General features: G+C 55.1%; 1 protein-coding gene across 1 annotated transcript; it reads left to right on the top strand.

The window, feature by feature from the left end:
• The first annotated feature begins 2,628 nt into the window (after positions 1 to 2,628).
• ACOT11 (acyl-CoA thioesterase 11) lies at positions 2,629 to 17,289 on the top strand. The gene is given in 18 exon segments (XM_027698951.1): positions 2,629 to 2,759; positions 6,858 to 6,933; positions 8,346 to 8,544; positions 9,383 to 9,452; positions 12,361 to 12,421; positions 12,648 to 12,749; positions 13,009 to 13,144; positions 13,444 to 13,600; positions 13,935 to 14,054; positions 14,154 to 14,298; positions 15,196 to 15,251; positions 15,379 to 15,445; positions 15,531 to 15,614; positions 15,725 to 15,858; positions 16,157 to 16,288; positions 16,365 to 16,410; positions 16,412 to 16,492; positions 16,596 to 17,289. Coding segments are annotated over 18 exon segments (1,845 nt in total). The 5' UTR covers positions 2,629 to 2,736; the 3' UTR covers positions 16,752 to 17,289.
• The last annotated feature ends 7 nt before the right edge of the window (positions 17,290 to 17,296 follow it).

The following is a 17,296-nucleotide window of genomic DNA, read 5'->3' as shown; positions in this document are numbered from 1 at the left end:
TGTGCCTCCAGATGCTCTGGGTGCTGAGTGTGGGTGACTGCGTGGCTAGGGGCTCGTGGGTGATTAATGAATCCCATAGTTGGGAGTGGGGTCCCTGCTAAAGGCAGTTCAGGGCACCCTGAAAGCCTGTCCAAGCCCCCAGCATCGTGGTCCCCCCAGCAGCAAGTGGAGGGCTGGGGTCTCAGTCTCCAGTAGCCCCATGGTGTGGGTCCCACTCCTGGCCTCTCACAGTGCTGGGATTAGATGTGGCTGCACCAGTACCATGCTGGTACTCACCAGCATCCCCTTAAAATCTGAGAAAATCTACATTTCAGCAAAGATCTGCCTCATGCTGCAGCCCCTTTTGCCCGCTGCTGAGCCCCTGAGCAATTCATTCTCCCAACTACTCCAGAAGCGATAAAACCAATAGGTCACATTTTTTTTTTCTCAGCAGTAATTAATGGTTTAATTAACACTCACGACATCCAATTCCCATTGCTTTGCATGAGCAGCCTCCACTGCTGGGGCCTCACTGTGAACTCTCTGATAACTGGGGGTGGAAAGGGTTAGTCGGGAGCTGGTGGGAGCGGCCGGCTGGAGGCCGCCCATCTGGCCCGGATTTCTTCCGAAGCTGGAAAGTTCTCCTCCTCCTGAGCAGCAGCGGCATATCCAACACGTTCCACAGCCTGCTCTGCTCTTGCACGGGCTTATTTACTGTGTGGCGGCTTTTACAGCCGAGGAAGAACACGGGCGCCATGAGCACAGCCCTTCTTATTTACCCTGAACGATTTTCCAGTGTTTTAACACCAATCCCCGAGAAATTTTAGTTGTCCCAAGGAGAATAGCTGCTTGTAACCAGTTCTAATTACAAGTATGAATGTCAATTAATTCATTTAGCTAATTATCCACTCTCTGAGCATCACGCACCAAAGAACTGTAAAAGACGGGCATATGGTGATGGATCAGAAGGAAGGAGCTGGTGCTGGTGTGCGCTCGCTGGGCAGCCAGGGCTGGGTGTGCCAGGGTGAAGGGATGCAGGCAGCGTGAGAGCTGGGGGAATTACAACATTATGCTAATTGGGCCTGGAAAACATCAACCCTCTCCTTGCAACTTTTGTTTGGAGGCTCGAGCGTGGGTCAAGCATCTGAAGTGTTTCTGATTGCGCTGTTCCCTCTGACTTGGAGGAGTAGGAAGAATCATTTTCCCTTCCTGGAGCAAACCTTTTGATCCTAATCTGTGGCTGCAGAAACAAACAGTCCTAAGGAGTGAGAGAGAGATCCCTGAAGAGCTTCCTGGCCAGGAGCCTCCATGCTAAAGGTGGGGAGATCTTCTAGAGGATGCTCGCTGCAATCTGGTTTGCAGGGCACCTGGGCTGCTGCAAGTGGTTAGAAAACTATCTTGGTGAGAAATATCTTATTTGCTGTCCCAAAAGAGAATGCTTTAAAGGAAATGTTATTTTCTGAAATAATGAGAGTTAATTGCATCTGGGTGTGCAGAGTTACCTGCAAGATATGAAAGGGGTTGTGCTGTCCAGTCCCTACTCTGAGAATGAAGAATTACAGATTTTATATAAGCAGCTGAGCAGGAAATGCTCAGTGGGGTTAAAGTTCCAAGGCAACAATCTTCTTCCAGAGGGAATCTCCATCACCATAATTGGATCAATCTTCTGGTGCAGTGTGGTGCTGCTTCTTCCATCCCCCAAAGGCTCCAACCACCAGTGGGCAAGCACTGCCTTGAGCTGGGCCACCAGTTCCATCCCAGCCTGGCCCAGCCTTCGCAGAGGTATCCAGGTGTCCCATCTCACCTGCACCCAGGGCTAGGGTTCTGATGAATCCATATCCAGCCTAAAATTGAGGTTGCTGAGGCAGGAGCTTTTGCTCTATTTCAGTGCTTGGTTATTCTCATTTACCAAAAAAAAGTGACACCTTATTTCCTATTGAATTTGCCTAATTATTTCTCTGCTGGCTTTCCAGTGGCAACACTTGTGCTGCCAGTGCCTGCCAGGAGCTTTGATCAAACTCTTGTACGTTGATTACCAAGATTCACTTATAAAAGTTGTACATCAAATACAAATAGAACAACATCTCCCCCAAACCCAGTAGTCATTATTGTGGTGACAGGGTAATTTGCATTTTATTTCCTTGTTTAAAAAAAAGAAGTTTTTGTGATAAGCCCTGTTAAAGGTACTTCAAAGGCAGCAGAGCAGCTGTGTGGGTTGGAGTGGCTCTGGAGAAGTTTGCCGAGGCTTTCCCAGCATGGTGTCCGTGCCCGTGGTTCTGGGGAAAATACAGATATTTTCAGACAAGTTTAACTGAGTACCTCTCACTGGGGTGGTGGGAGGAGAAGAGAGGGTGACGAGTGGCCTGGGGAGGGGACCCAGGACCTCATTCCAGGGGCTGCTCCCTGGGGAGAGATGAAGGAAGCCGGCAGGACCCTGCTCCGCAGAGCTGTTGGCAGCGTTCCGGTGCCTCCCGCCACGCTCCCTGGCTCTGCAGCCAGCCCGACACATTCCCTCCTGCATCCAGAGCCAGCGTTCAGAGCGCCGGCCATTTTCCAGGGAAGAGCAGATCTGCCAAGCGCTACCTTAAGAAAAGTTATGCATGACCATATTTAAGGAAGCGGGAGGGGGTGTGCGCTGGCCCCGTCCCAGGGCTCCGCGCCAGCCTGGCCTCGACGCCCGCGCCCGGTGCCGGCCGAGCGCGCAGGTGTCCGGACGCTTCTCCTCCGAGCCAGCCATCGCCTCGACACCTCCCGCAAATGCTCAGCTTCTTCTGGCTGAGGTGAGGGCTGAGGGGAGCCGGGGACGATGGGGACAAGGGGGGGAACCCCACAGCTGAGCAAGCGTGAGCCAGTGTCTGGCGCTGCTGCAGAGTTCCACTCCCAGCAGTGGAGCGCGGTGGCTTGTCCTGGCTTGCGTCGGTGCTAGGCAGCTCTGCCAGGGGGAAGGTGTGGGGTGAAAGCCCTTTGTGCCCCTCTGCTCACCCGGGCGATGCTTTGTTGCCCGTGGGGTTTGCACTGAGGTGTGCTGGTGCTCCACTGCGGTCGGCACTGGCGACTTGTCAATGGGGACGTGGCACCCTCCGCCTGCAACAGGGACAGCGGGGGGAGGGTTGGCTTGAATCAGCTTTTTTTTCACTTAAAAGCAGGGGCAGATATTTGGGAAGCATGGGCACAGGGCTGTGGGGAATGGTGGCGCCGGGATGGCAGAGGGGTGTGCTGGGGCTGGCTGGGGCAGTGTGGGTGGCTGGCTGGGTGGCACAATGTTGCAGTGGTCTTCACCCCCGTGGTCTCAACTGAGGTGGTCTTGGCCATGGTAACTACCATGGTGGAGACCACCACGGTAGAGACTACTGCACCACCTGGGTAGTTTTTGCCCCAGGGGTCTCAACCATGGTGACCCCCACAGTGGAGACCACCACAGTGGAGACCTCCAGGTTGTAAACCGTCTTGATCTCCACTATGGTGGTCTCCAACTTGATGAGATTGACTGGGGTGGTCTTAACCCCGGTTGTATTGATGTTATGGCAATCTCCACCCTGGGAGCGCTGTGGGTGGCAGGGCAAAGGTGCGTGGGCTGGGCAATGCTGTTGGATGTGCCCATGCGTGTGAATTTTGGCCCTGTTGGTGTTTGCAGTTGTGCCAGGGTGACATGTGGCTCTGCTCTCCCCCTGGTCCAGAGCCAGACCTTTGTCCCCTGGGGCACTCCCTGAGGGATTTCGCCCCTGTGCTGGCAAACCCGCACCAACCTTCCTGGGAGCCTCACAGGAGCTGCAGAGAGCATCTGGGCAGGGGTATGGATGGGGCTGTGGGCATGGCCAGGGCTGGGGATGCTTCACCCAGTGATGGAGAGGGATGTGAGGGGGCTGGAGAGGTCCCTGCTGCGCTCACCCTGAGTTATGCTTTCCCATGGGTGATGGTTGTAAAGCCCTGACCCCTCGTAAGAGGAGTCATTCTGCATCTCCCCATTGCCTTTCACCCTTGGTTTGCACTTTCCTGGCCTCATGCCTGGCTTTGCTCTGTGAACTCTGGGGAAACATGACGTATGGTGCCAAAAATACCACTTGCAGGGTGCCCTGGCCTTTCTCCTGGGCTGGCTGCCCTCCTGGGGTCCCACTGAGACCAACTGCAGGGAACCGCTGTGTTTCCTCACCTATGTTTCCTCAACTGTGCTGTGACCCAGCAATTCAGTCCATTTTGTCCCACTGGATCTCATCCTGGGGACCCCACACCATCCTGATGGGCATGGGGTGATGGAGTTGAGCTGTACTGGGTGTCTCTGTTGTCACTTACCAGTGGGAGTCCCACTGGAAGGGACATCTCTCCTTGCACAAAACCTTCCTGTCTCATCCCTGAGAGCACCGGGGCTTTGCCCCTGCTGGCACTGGGACCATCAGGCCGGGTCTCGGGGGATGGAGAGCCCTCACTGCCCTGTGGAGATGGCAGAATTTCCCAAAGTAGGTCAGGTTAATTTTTTAACGCGTGCAGATTTGCTTGTTACCATGGATATTGCTCAATTATACACCAATAATCCCCCATGAGAACTTCATTGTCGCTGCTTTCCTCCCCCCCATCTCCCCCTCTTTTTTTTCTTCAAATATTTCCAGGGAGGGGTAAGGTTGAGGGACTGGGGAGTAGGAGACAGAGCCAGGCCAGGAAAAATGGGGATTAGGTGTTTGAGAGGCAGCAGCAGGGTGATGGAAGAGCTCTGAGGGCAGGCAGGGGTGGCTTGAGGTGTGAGGCTGCCCCACTCTGCCCAAAGCCCCCCACAGCCCAGCACTGGGGACCCCAGTTTCACACTTGTCCGTCCCTCTCCTCCACTGCTTGGGGGTGGCTAAAGCAAACCCTCTGCTTCTAGTGGGCTCAAGGATTTGAGGTACAACCACTCTTCTGCATCCCTGCCTGGCATCACCCCAGAGGCTGTGGAACCCAACAGGGTTTACAATGGAGACTTTCAAGCTGGTGGTCCCCACATGATTTCCAAAGAGGCTGGCACCCAGTTTGGCAGCAGAGACCTTCCCTAGAGCTTGTGGGTGTTTTGCTGCTGTGGGACACAGGGAATAGGAGAGCTGTGGGATCCCTCTCCCCTGGTATTTGCAGATTCCTTGGAATGCCTCCCCCACTGTGCCCTCCGTGGTTTGCTCTGTGGGCTCCTTATGCCTTCGGCAGCACAGGAGCCGAGCATGGCAGGAGGCAAGAAAAATATTCCTAATGCAAACTTTTTTTTTTTTTGGATAGAAGTGGGTCACTCAAGGGGTGACAGAGTAAGAGCATCATCGCCTGGGTACTGCATCCCGTTGCCATGGTGACCTGAGGGCTGCATCAGTCAACAGCTTTAAAAATGTGACAGTTGAGTGAGGCTGAAGATTTTAATGAGGACAGACACTTGCTCGCTTAGTTTCGATAACAAATACTCCATAAATACTCACTGGCTGGATGGTTCCACGTCTCTGGAGCGTGGCTGGGGTGCTCCCCTTCCCCAGGGTGGGAGCGTGGGCTGGGGCTGCCTGGGAAATAGCAAGGGGATGATGCAAAGCAGACAGCTCTGTTTTTTTCCCTCTCCTGCTAACGCAACCCAGGGGACAAGCTGACACGATTGCCGATTGCCGAGCCAGGAGCAGGTTTGGGTTTCCAAGGAATGTCCCTCAGGCGCTGTCTGCTGTGGCTATGGGTGTAACAGGACCGCCCCTAGCCACCGCTTGTGCTTGCAATTAGGGAGCAAACCCATTTTGCTAAACAGGACAGTAACCCTTACACTGGGCTCTTGCGAGGGTGGGTGAGCCACAAGGAAGCTCCCAGGCCTCCATAACAAGGCTGGAGAGGTCACGGGGCTGGGAAAACAAAACACGGTGCCACTGGGGCAAGGGTGGGAGGCTGTGAGAGACTCAGTGGTGTCATTTGCATCTGTAGGTGACCTGAGAACCCTTGTTTTGTACCAATGCTGTGTGATGCCCCAACCTCAGCCCCTGCAAAGGGCTGAGGGTGCAGGAGGCAAACCTGCAGCTTCCACTTTTTTAACCCTGTGCCAAAGTCAGTCAATCCCACACCTTGGGAAAGGAGCTGCTGCCTCCAGCAACCTGGTTGTACCTGCGTGGGAGAGGTATGTGTGCTGGGAAGCTGAAGGCATGCCAAGGGCCCGGCGGTGTTGTGTTTAAAAGCAAACTGTAAATATAAAGCCACTTCCACTTATGTTTTGCTGCAGCTCCCACTCTGCCTTTCCTTGCAATGCCACCATGATGTCCAGCTGGGACCCAGTCACCATGCATGTGGCCTGGGAGCCTGAGGGCACCCAAGGACACACAATGCCCTTGTGGAATGCCAGGGCTTCAGAGGCAGAGGGGCTGGAGCGCAGCACAGAGGCGTTGGTGGTATCAGGCGCTTCCAATTTGCTGCCCCTGGTACCACCCGTGAGCAGCCTGAGCCCTGCCCGCTGCCAAAAATATGCTCCCGGCTGTCTTGTGACTGCGGCGGTGTCACCACTCTGGCCAGGGGAGCTTCAAGGCACAATCCTCTCTCACGTGTAGCAACACGGGGAAGCACTGACACAGCATCCCTGACTGAGGGATGGGCCACGACCCTGCGCCCTGGGCTCGGTCCAGCACCCCAAAATAGCTGGACTCTTTCATCGCAGCCGGTGAGCATGGGTCCTGACCCCCAAGGAATGGCAGGCACCAGCCCTGGTTCTGCCCTTCTCTGTTTCGGCTCGGGCAGCCCCCTAATAGGTGCTGGTGAGGGGTAAGTGGTGCGGTGAGGGACGTCAGCTTGGGATGTGGGGACAGAGTGTGACAACCCGACACACACACTGTCTTGTTCCTGCTGGGAAACAGCCACTCCTGATCTGCCAGTCCTGCTGTAACCAGAGCCACTCTTCTGCTTTCCAGGTGTCTCTTAAAAATGGTCAAGGGGAATATTGTAGTCCCTGAAGAGATCTTGAACTTCTGTTGCAATGGCCTCCAGGTACCCCCCATGCCATGCAACTAACCCCAGGGCTCCCCAGTTGTGCCAGTGGCTACTAACCAAGGCAAATGCCATCCTGTGCCAGGAGCTGCACGGGCTCAGGTTGCATCTGCTCCCCATCAGCATCCCTGCCTGTGTGCTAGCTACTTCAGAGTCAGAGCTTTTCCCATGGGTAGCAGCTTTTCCCCTAAAATTCAGGAATGTCAAACACCGGGAAAATGACCATTGGAATCTCCAGCCAGGCTGTCTGCTCGCTCTGCAGCAGGCGGCTTTGGAGCTCTTTGCATTGCTGGCTCGAACCCCAGAGCCTGCTGGCTTCCTGAAATAGCTCTGTGGTACTCGAGTAGGCGCCTCTGCACACTGGGAAGCAGCCTAGGAGGTTCACAGAGGGGTTTGGAGCCCGCTAGAGGGGATCTGGTGGCCAAGGGTCCATCTCACTGTGGGATGAGGGGCCCTTTACCGTAGGCTTGGCTTGGCGTGCTCGCCACCATCTCCACTGAGGCGAGGTTTGTGCTGTTCTTGGGATGTCGTACCAGTAGCTATGGAAACAGAGGTTTGACCCGCTGGAGAAAAATGCTATTCTGAGAGGCGGTGAGCTCAGGGTAGTCAGGAAAGCTTCATTTTCAGCATAAACCAGTCTTTGAAAGAATCCAGGCAAAGCAAAGGGCAGAGAAGCTGCTGCAGTGGGACTCTTGCAACAAGTGCTGTGAGCAGGAGGCGCAGTGGGAGCAGAAAGCGGAAGGAAGGGCTGTGACGAAGCCCAGACAACTCCTCGTGTCTCCTTAATTACTCACTGGGCTAACTGAGTTCACCCCTTCTGTAACACGACTCACTTGACATCTCATCAGCTATTTTCCTTGCCAGCACCGCCACAGCAGCAGCTTCTCTCTCCCATCCTGCCTCGCACCGGGGTGCCAGGGGAGCTGCTCTGTGCCCAGCAAATGGCCAAGCTAACAGGGAACATTTTTTACTGCCCAGGATGCTTCTCCTCTGCTACTTTTACCACATAGCTTTCAGTGTTTCCTTTGGCAAAGGGGGGTGTTGGTGGAAGGTGTGGAGCACTGCTACATACCCAACTGCAGGAGAGTGAACCCAGCCTGTGCTGCAGCACCCTGAAAATTAAGCTGTTAGGGGAGAAAAATTTCTTCACAGAGAACTGATTTTTTTTTGCATAGGTTTTGGGAGGAAGCAGTGGGGTTTGGTGATAAATGGCCTGGAAACCATGGAGCTTTTTTTAGAGGGATTTTTTTCCTTTTGGTTGTGGGAACTACGTATTTGGCAAGGACTGAGTGGGTTTTGGTGGTGTCCAGGGATATGGAGGGCTGGGGTTCTTCTGGGTCAGTGAGGGGAGTGGGCTTCATGGTCACTGCTGTCTTGGGGGTTTGGTTAAAACGGAGCTCTTGTCCTACCAGGGCTCAACCTCTCCACCACGTTCCCAGGAGCCAGGGGAGCAGGAGGAGGCACCGGGGGCCATGGCGAGACCCTTGCGTGCCCGCAACCCCACTGAGGTGCAGATGAGCCAGCTGGTGCTGCCCTGCCACACCAACCACCGCAATGAGCTCAGCACTGGCCAGCTGCTTAAGTGGATCGACACGGCCGCCTGCCTCTCCGGTAAGCCATCCTCTCCCTCTGGAGCTATCGTCCTGCTGGGCTGGGAGGGAATGACCAGGCAGTGTCCCCAGGAGCCAGCTCATCAGCAGCATGCCTGGCAGTCCAGCACTGTCCCTCAGAGTGACACCAGCTGGGGACCCCACATCATGACATTTTGCTGAGTAATTAGAGAGCAAACAAGAAGGGGAGGAGACGTGCACTCCAGCATGCAATGCTGGCTTGGGGACAGATCAAAATCCACGCCAGCTTCTTTCAAAATGCTGCCCTTTTCCTTGCCTGGTGTGCAGAGCATGGCGAGACCAGGCTGGTAACATCCCCAGCATCCCAGCAGCAGCCAGAAGGGAATGAGCTCCTCCACTCAGCAGGAAGTGATGGAGCTCACCAGCTTGGCTGCCCCACCAAGCACAGGGAGGTTATGACAGGAAACAGGTTCAATTCTGCAGTTTGATGAGGTTCCCAGAGCAGTTTTGCAGTCTGAGGTTCCTGGAGTCCCAACAGAAAGCAAGACCAGTGGAGCAGCTTTAAAATATTTGCTGTGTGTGGGGAGATGGTATCAGCTGCTGGTGCATCCCCACAGCTGCAAACACACGGAGGGAAGGCAAACAGCAGGACAATGTGCCTCCCAGTTATACTCGCAGCACACCCTCCAAACCTTTAAACATCTGTGGGAGGAGAAACCCCAAATCCCACTTTTGTCCCCTGCAAATGCAGCAGTGGACATGGATGCTGGCTGGGGTGTCACTGGTGTAACCAGCCATGGGGCAAAGGAGTGCACTTGCCCCTCTAACCCTTGACGTGTTGCTGCAGGTTGCTGATGCAGTTTGTTTTTCCCTTCCAGCCGAGAGACACGCTGGCTGCCCGTGCGTCACGGCTTCCATGGATGATATCTATTTTGAGCATACCATTAGGTAAATACTCCGCGCTCCAACAGGGCATGCGCAAGGAAACGGAGGGTTTTTTCCCATCTGCTGGATGCAATGTGGACAGTGGGGCTGGAGCTGGAACAGGGAGCAGCGTGCTTGGGAGAGGAGGAGATGTGGTGGCAGTGCCAGGCTCACAGGCCAGCCAGGGACTGAGGCTCCGTCTCCGCCGCAGGGCTGAGGACTGACTGTCTGCTCTGATTTATCCTCTGTCTGGGTGCCTGGGGAGCTCCTGCTGGGTTGGCTTCCCAGTATTTCCCCCAACGCCAGCTCCTCCCTGGCTTTGTTTAAGAAGCAACGCTGATTTAGTGCTCTGGAAAACTCAAATCTTGCAAATCGTGCCTCTCTAGTGGCCGTGTGGGTGGCTGGGGCGTGGTGGGGCTCCCCCACCCACCGGGTGCTAGGGGAGGTGAGACCTCCCTGCACATCACTTTGTGAGATGCATCAGGCTGGATTTTGCTTGGCCAAACTCCCCTCCCAGGCTTGTCCTGGCAGCCCCTGGGTGCTGTCCCTGCACCCTGACATAGGCAGCCCCAGGGCTGCCATGTGGCAGGGGACAACATTTCTCTGCATCCCTGCCATGTAGCATAGGATCTGTGCAGTATAGGATCCGTGCAGTATAGGATCCCTTGCAGTACAGGATCCACACTGTCCAGCCATTCCCTGCTGTGCAGGTCTGCCTGCTGGGGCAGGGACCAGTGTGGGCACCCAGGGCTGGCATTGGGGTCCCCAGCTGTCAGCTGATTTATTTCACCCTGGGAAGTCCGACTCACTCTTGGGTTTCACCATCATTCCCAGGAAATGCTGAACTCCCACTTTTACCCTCTCATATCGGATGCTGGTGGGTTGGTGGAGATGAGCTGCCCATTGCCCTGGGCTCAGCTCCATGACAAATCCACAGTGTGGGGATGTGGTGCAGCCCTGATGCCACCTCCCACTGGCAGAAGTGGCACCACTGGGGTTGATACCCTGCCACATGGCTCCAGCTCCCAGGGCAGCTTTGCCTGGGAAGATTTTCCCCATGGGTTTCGGGAGCAGGATGACAGACGCAAGCCCTGCTCCACAGCATTACCTCAAGCCCTGAAAAGCATTTGTCCCTCCTCAGGAGAGAGTCGGGCACCACTCCAAGGGGGCAGGGAATTTGTGCTGCTCCTGGCTCAGATCCTATTTGCTGTGGTCCAGCTTAAGGCTCCAAGCGAGGGGCCTGGCAGGGATTTCCCGCAGAGCTGTTGGAAGGCGGAGGAACTTTATGTGGTGTTTGTTGTTGGCTCTCCTCCTCATCCAGCTGTTTGTGCTTTCTGCTGCCCTCCCACTGTGGGGGAGAGGCAGGGAGGAGCTGTAGGTGCTTGGGGGCATGGAGGAGACCCCAGAACATCACTGACTTAAAACTCATCAGCTGTGCAGCAGATTGTCCCCATCCCTCTGCCCTTCCATGTGGAAGTGCGGCCTCCCGGGATGATTGCACATACCTTTGAGCCAGGCTTTTATGTGTGGCATTTATGGCACTGGCTTGTACTGTTTGATAAGGCGAGAGAAGATAAAGTATTTTTGGGGCTATGTATCGACATCTGGGGCTGCCAACATGCCTGCCTGGCCCCCTGCCCTTGCATGCCTCTCACCTCAAACCCATCCGGAGCATCCATGTGGCTGCTTCCATTGCCTCTAACCCTCTCCCCCCATCTTGCTTTCTCTTTTTGCACCAGCCATCTGTATCTAAGCCCTGCTGGGCAGCGGGACGGGAGGAGCGGTGTCTGGTACGGATGTTTGCAGCCCTAGAGCAGCCAGCCTAACGCAGCTCTGCCGTGAGTTGGGAGCATTAACCCCACTGACGTGGCATGGCATGGTGAATGGAGACTGCTCATGTAACCCTGCTAATGTTTTGGCATGTCACTGGGCCCAGGGTCTGTGCTGGGGCATGGCTGGAGGGACCATCCCGGCCTCAGGCTGCCCCTACTCCAGCCAGAGCCAACGTGCACAGTGTGTCGAGTAGCAGAGATCATTTGAAGCCAGAAGTCATGCGGGGGGGCAAGGGGAAAGTTTCGGTGCTGAAGCACATGTTGACTCTTCCTTGCTTCTGGTTTTGAGCCCTCTATGGAGCAAACCTGCAGTGATGGTGGCAGTGTTTATTTTTCCAGGGTTTTCTAGCATTGGAATGAGGAATATTCCTGATTTAATAATGCATTTGATAAGACTGTTTGCTGTGGGTCTCACTAATAAGCTTCATTTGCTCATTTCATGAGTACCAGTTTGGAGTAGGTTAGGCTGCAGAGCCAAAGTTGTCTCTCCCTGCTGAGGGCACAGAGGAGAGCTCCTGGACTCTGCATGCTGCAGTTTGCTGCCAGCAGATGTTCAATTTAAGAGATGGTGCAAAATGCCTCTGGCTGGATCCTGCAATCTTCCAGTATCTCAAGGTTTCCATTGCTCTAGGGGAGGCCCTGGAGAGGAGGAGGGACAGGAGCAGTCAAGGTACCTGCAGCTTTGGGGCTGTGGCTGAGGGCCCGTGGGGAGGCCCCACGGCTGCTTCCCTTGTGCAGGACAGTGGATGCAAGGCTGGAGGAGCCGTTTGCTCTGGCAGGAGTGTGCATATCTACATGGGCAGTGGGTGCCAAGCAAGTCTTCAGCACCTCCTCTGCTCAAGCACCCCAGACCTGGGGACCTGCTTGTACACAGCTGCTCAGGGTGACATCTCACCCAGCTGGGCTGGACAGGTGTGGGATCTCATGTCTCAAAGGTGGCTGTCCCTATGTCCTGCTGGCCATCCAGCATGTCCCACAGTCCCAGGAAGCCTTACCACAATGGACAGTGGGCTGTAATGCTGTGACACCTCAGTGGGAGCTGCTCGGTGGCTGTTTTCCCCCAGTAACCCCATGCACTTTCTCCTGTTCCTGTTTTTCAGTGTCGGGCAAGTTGTCAACATCAAAGCCAAAGTGAACCGAGCCTTTAACTCCAGCATGGAGGTTGGTGTGTGCCCTTCACCTTCAACCCCTGCCCCTGTCCCCCCTTGCTGTGCACCCACCCCCACCAGCCACACAGCCAAATGCCAAATCTCAAAATCCTCCTGCAGTTCCCAGCTTTGATCCCATGTGTGTATCCTCTCTGGCTGGCTCTGTCCAGGGGTGCTTGGTGGGAAGTGGGTCCCTGGGGAGCAGAGCTGGCTCTCAGGGGTGCTGTGCCCTTTCCCAGGTGGGCATCCAGGTGAGCTATGAAGATCTGCGCAGCGGGAAGCACTGCAGTATCTGCAAGGCATATGCTACCTTCGTGGCACAGGGCTCCTCTGGCAGCAAGGTGAGCATGATGTCTTGGGGGGCTCAGTTGTCCTCTGCACAGAGGCAGTAAGGAAATGGCCTCTCTGGGGCTGAGCTGGGCCCATCTTTCCATCAGGACACTTTCTGCACATAGTAGGGTTGATGATCCCTTGTCCCGTGCTTGTGGGATGCAGCATGGGGGCTCTGCCCATGTACAGTGGGACACATGGTGCTATAGGAGCCCGAAGGAGCCCTGACTCCTCCAGCAGCAGGACTGCACTGCCCCATCCCCTTTGTAGGTGAGGCTAAAGCCGCTGACCCCACAGACGGAGGAGGAGAAGATCGAGTACAGCATCGCCGCTGAGCGCCGCCGCATGCGGCTGGTGCACAAGGACACCCTCAAGGACCTCCTCACCCGCAGCCCCCCTGACACTGGTACTGTGTCCCACAGCTTGGGTTTCTATCCCCAAAATAGCCCTGATGCCCACTGGTGACAATCCCCTTCCTCAGCAGGATGCTGGTGGGGAACAGTGGTGATCCCAAACCAGTGGAGGTTTGGGAAGGCCCTGGTCATGGCGGGGTAGGGATCAGCCCCACCATCCCAGACAGTGCGTGTGAGGTTGATGCAGTGGGAGGGCAGCTGTGAGGAGAGGGAGAAAGGGCTGGTGGGATGCTGGGGGTGAGGGTCCCACTGGCCATCCAACACGCTGACCCCTGTTCTCTCGATGTGGCAGAGCTGGAGACGCGGGACGGCAGTGGGGCAGTGCCGGCAGAGAAGACGCGTGTGGAGAGTGTGGAGCTGGTGCTCCCTCCACACGCCAACCATCAGGGCAACACCTTCGGTGGGCAGATCATGGCCTGGATGGAGAATGTGGCCACTATTGCAGCCAGGTGACCCAAGAGGGATTCAGTGTAGGGGATGGTGTGCCTGGAGGGGACACGCAGCCAGGGCAGAGTCTGGCTGGGTGTGACCACAGTTGGGTTGTAGGGATCTTCCAAAGGGATGGTCCCCAGCATGTCACCCTTGGGCGATGCCATATAGGGAGTCCCACGGATGTGTAGAGCTGGGGGACCCCAGGGAAGGGTTGGCTCATTGTCCTTTCTCATGGCTGGCTTTGACAGTTGAAATCCAGGGGTGACATTTTTTGGGGTCCTCTTGGTTCTGACTGGGTCGGGGAGGGTGTGCCATGGGGCCATGGCTGGGGAGTAACACCTGCCCCTGCAGCCGGCTGTGCCATGCCCACCCCACACTGAGGGCCATCGAGATGTTCCACTTTCGGGGACCTTCGCAAGTTGGGGACCGTGTGGTGCTCAAAGCCATCGTCAACAATGCCTTCAAAAACAGGTGGGTGCTGGCAGCGGGAGGTCTCCATCCCACCTGGGGGGGGTCCCCATCCCACCCTCCTGACGGCTCTCCACACCCTCACCCCTTCTTCTCCGGCAGCATGGAGGTGGGGGTCAGCGCCGAGGCGTATGGCCAGGAGATGTCCGGCAGCCCGCGGCACATCAACAGCGCCTTCATGACCTTCGAGGTGCTGGACCAGGAGGGCCGGCCCCGCACGCTGCCCATGGTGGCACCCGAGCCAGGGGTAAGGACGGGCAGAGATGGCTTCTCTGGAATTCCCTGGACCCCTGGGAATCCCACTCAGCCCTGAGGGGCTCTCAGATTCACAGCAAAACAAATGCAGTTTTATGATGATGGAAATGAAATTGCTCAATCGCAAGTGAATTAAATGGACTGCTCGGTATAACTAATAAAATAAACCACTTGCCTGTGCGAGGATGGAGCTGTATTAGCCATGCAAAGCTTAACAGAGTATTGCCTGCAAATTCCAGTTCATTTTTTCTATAATTTAGGGGAAGGAATGCAAACCTCTGAGGTTGTTTTTACTTTTCAAAGCATCCTAATCAATAATTTGCTCAGATCCAAATATTTAAGGAAATCCATCACGTAAGCATAGCAACAAAGCAAACTCAATCTCAGCTTCCCCTGGGCTGATCCTTGCCCACCTGCCTGATTTTTTGGATGCCTTAAAACTAGGATCTCCCTAGGATGATGAAGATCATCTCATGGCCAGAGTCAGGCTCCCTGAAACCTCATATCTGCCTGCCTTAAAACACTGCACTAGCACTTTCTTCAAAATAGGCTGGTTTCTTTGGGATTTTATTCCCCCAAGAGAGGACATTGGCAGGTGTAAGGGGACATGATTTGTGTTTCAGGGGCTGTTTGCAGCTTTGCAGCCACAATAAGGGTTTTCCCTAATGTGCCAGTGCCCATCATTGATCACACCGTGGTGGCAGTGCCCAAATAGCTCACAATTAATCACTAACCACCACTGCAGTGTAGCTGGGGTGACAGCCAGTGAGTGCAGGGGCTTTACCTTCCAGCCCTTCCTGCTGCATATTTTTCCCACTCCCAAAAAGACAAATGATTGGGTTTTTTCCTCCTTTTCCTATTAACCTAATTGGCTTTTCCCATTTATCAGGATGGAGAAAGGAGGTACAGAGAAGCCAGCGCTAGGAAAAAAATTCGGCTGGACCGGTGAGCAGAAAAGCAAGTGGGATGTGGGCATGGAGGAGGGAGGAGAGAGGGGCTTGGCACTTGGGTGCAGGGACAGTCTGTGGGTGGTTTGTGTCCCCTCATAAGGGAAACTGTTCCTTTCTTGCAGAAAATATGTCGTCTCCTGCAAACAGACCGAGGTACCACTCTCTGTGCCCTGGGATCAAAGCAACAAGGTAGGATGCTTCCCTGCAGGAGCCTCTGCCTCCTGCCCAACCTCCTGCCCCTGCTCTTGCCCCTGACATGCTGCCCCTGCCCCAGGTTTATCTGAGCTACAACAATGTCTCTGCACTGAAGACACTTGTAGCCAAAACGAACTGGGCACTCGCCAGAGAAAAGGAAAAGGTACTAAACCCTGCCCCTTCCCCCTGAGCTTCCCCTCGCCCCCAAAGTGTGGGCAACCTGGGGGCTTGGCAATGGGGAACACATCCCAACCATGCCCTGTGCTCCCCAAGGTGAGGATGTACACGCTGGAGGAGGATAAATTCCTGTCCTTCCGCATCGAGATGTCTGTCTGCATCATGGCCAGCCAAGCCTTCTCCCTGCTCTCCAACCTGTGGCGCCGGCATGAGTGGGACAGTCACTATGTGTGAGTGCTGTAGCGCACCCAGCCCTTCCCAAAAATCACACCCCTAAATTTAGGGCTTGTGGTTTAGCATCCATTTGGGCTTTCCTGGGAGCAAGTGTGTTGCCCTGGAGCCATGAGTGCTCCTAGACACCCTCCACTGCATGTCTCCATCCTGACTCCACCTGGGCTGATGGCAGCAGAAAACATTTATTTTGTGTCCCCCCAAATATTTTGGATCTGGTGGTGGGCTGTAAATGTGTAAGCCCCCAGATTTGGGGAGAACAGTGGGGTTTCTGTGACCAGTTGCCTCCCCTTGCAGGAGTGCTGAGCTTGTCCAGAAGGTAGATGACGACGACATGATCTACCACGTGGTGAGCCGGATGCACAGACAGGAGAGCAAGCTGCAGGACTTTGTCATCCTGGCATCCCGGCGGAAACCCTGTAGCAAGGGGTAACTGTCCCTAGCCTGACCCCCTGCTCCCTGCCTGCTGGGCTGTGCCGGCTCACCTGGCCTCTCTCCTTCCCAGGGATCCCTATGTGGTGGCCTTTCGGTCGGTGACACTGCCCACCCACCCCCCCCAGAGCCGAATACACACGTGGGGAGACGCTCTGCTCTGGTTTCTGCATTTGGCCGGAGTCAGAGGAAATGAGCAAGGTGGGATGCTGTGACCATGCTGTGGGGCTGTGCTGCCCACATCCCATTGGGGAGGCTCCTTCTTCCACATGTGCCCCTACTGACCATCTCCTGTGCCTCACAGGTGGCTTACTACAACCAGGCTACGCCAGGGTACCTCAACTATGTCACCACCAACGTGGCAGGACTGTCCTCTGACATCTGTGCCACCTTTGAAGCCTGCGAGAAGTTCCTGCTGAAGAACAAAGAGGACCTGATCTCACGGCTGCAGGACTTCTAGAGCCACAGCACCCTGCTGACAGATGGACACAGATGAAGGGACACCTCCCTGGTGGAAGGGGATGTGGATGATGGCACCCAGACCCTGCCTCCCTGGGGCTTGGGGTGGAGGGGCATTACTGTACCACCTCATCCCTTTGCACTGACATGTCGTATCTTTTCTTCTTTCTTTTTTTTTAATTTCATTTTGAAATTTTATAAGCTGATGTACAGGACTTGGTTTTCTTGTTTACTTAACGCTACTTGAATCTTTATATGATCCAAAATCTCACTAAACCAGATTTTTTTTTTTTACTGGTTCTTTGTGGGGGATTACTGGTTCCCTTTGAGGTTGTAAAGGAAGAGAGGGGGCAGTGATATGGAGAGGGTGCTCTACCCCTCCCCAATGCAGGGGTGGCTGGCAGTGCATCCCACTCTCCCAAGTGCTGCTTCTCTTCCCAGGCAGGGCTGACAAACAGCCCATGCTCCTGCCAGCCTGAAATCCTACCCCATGGGACTGTGGAAGGAGTAGCAATAAAAGTGCATTGAAAGGAAAAATATCCATAT

Source organism: Neopelma chrysocephalum, unplaced genomic scaffold (assembly GCF_003984885.1).
Source record: "Neopelma chrysocephalum unplaced genomic scaffold, ASM398488v2 Primary Assembly neopelma1_135, whole genome shotgun sequence".
Lineage (NCBI taxonomy): Eukaryota > Metazoa > Chordata > Aves > Passeriformes > Pipridae > Neopelma > Neopelma chrysocephalum.
This window is presented reverse-complemented; position numbering and strand designations above follow the sequence as displayed.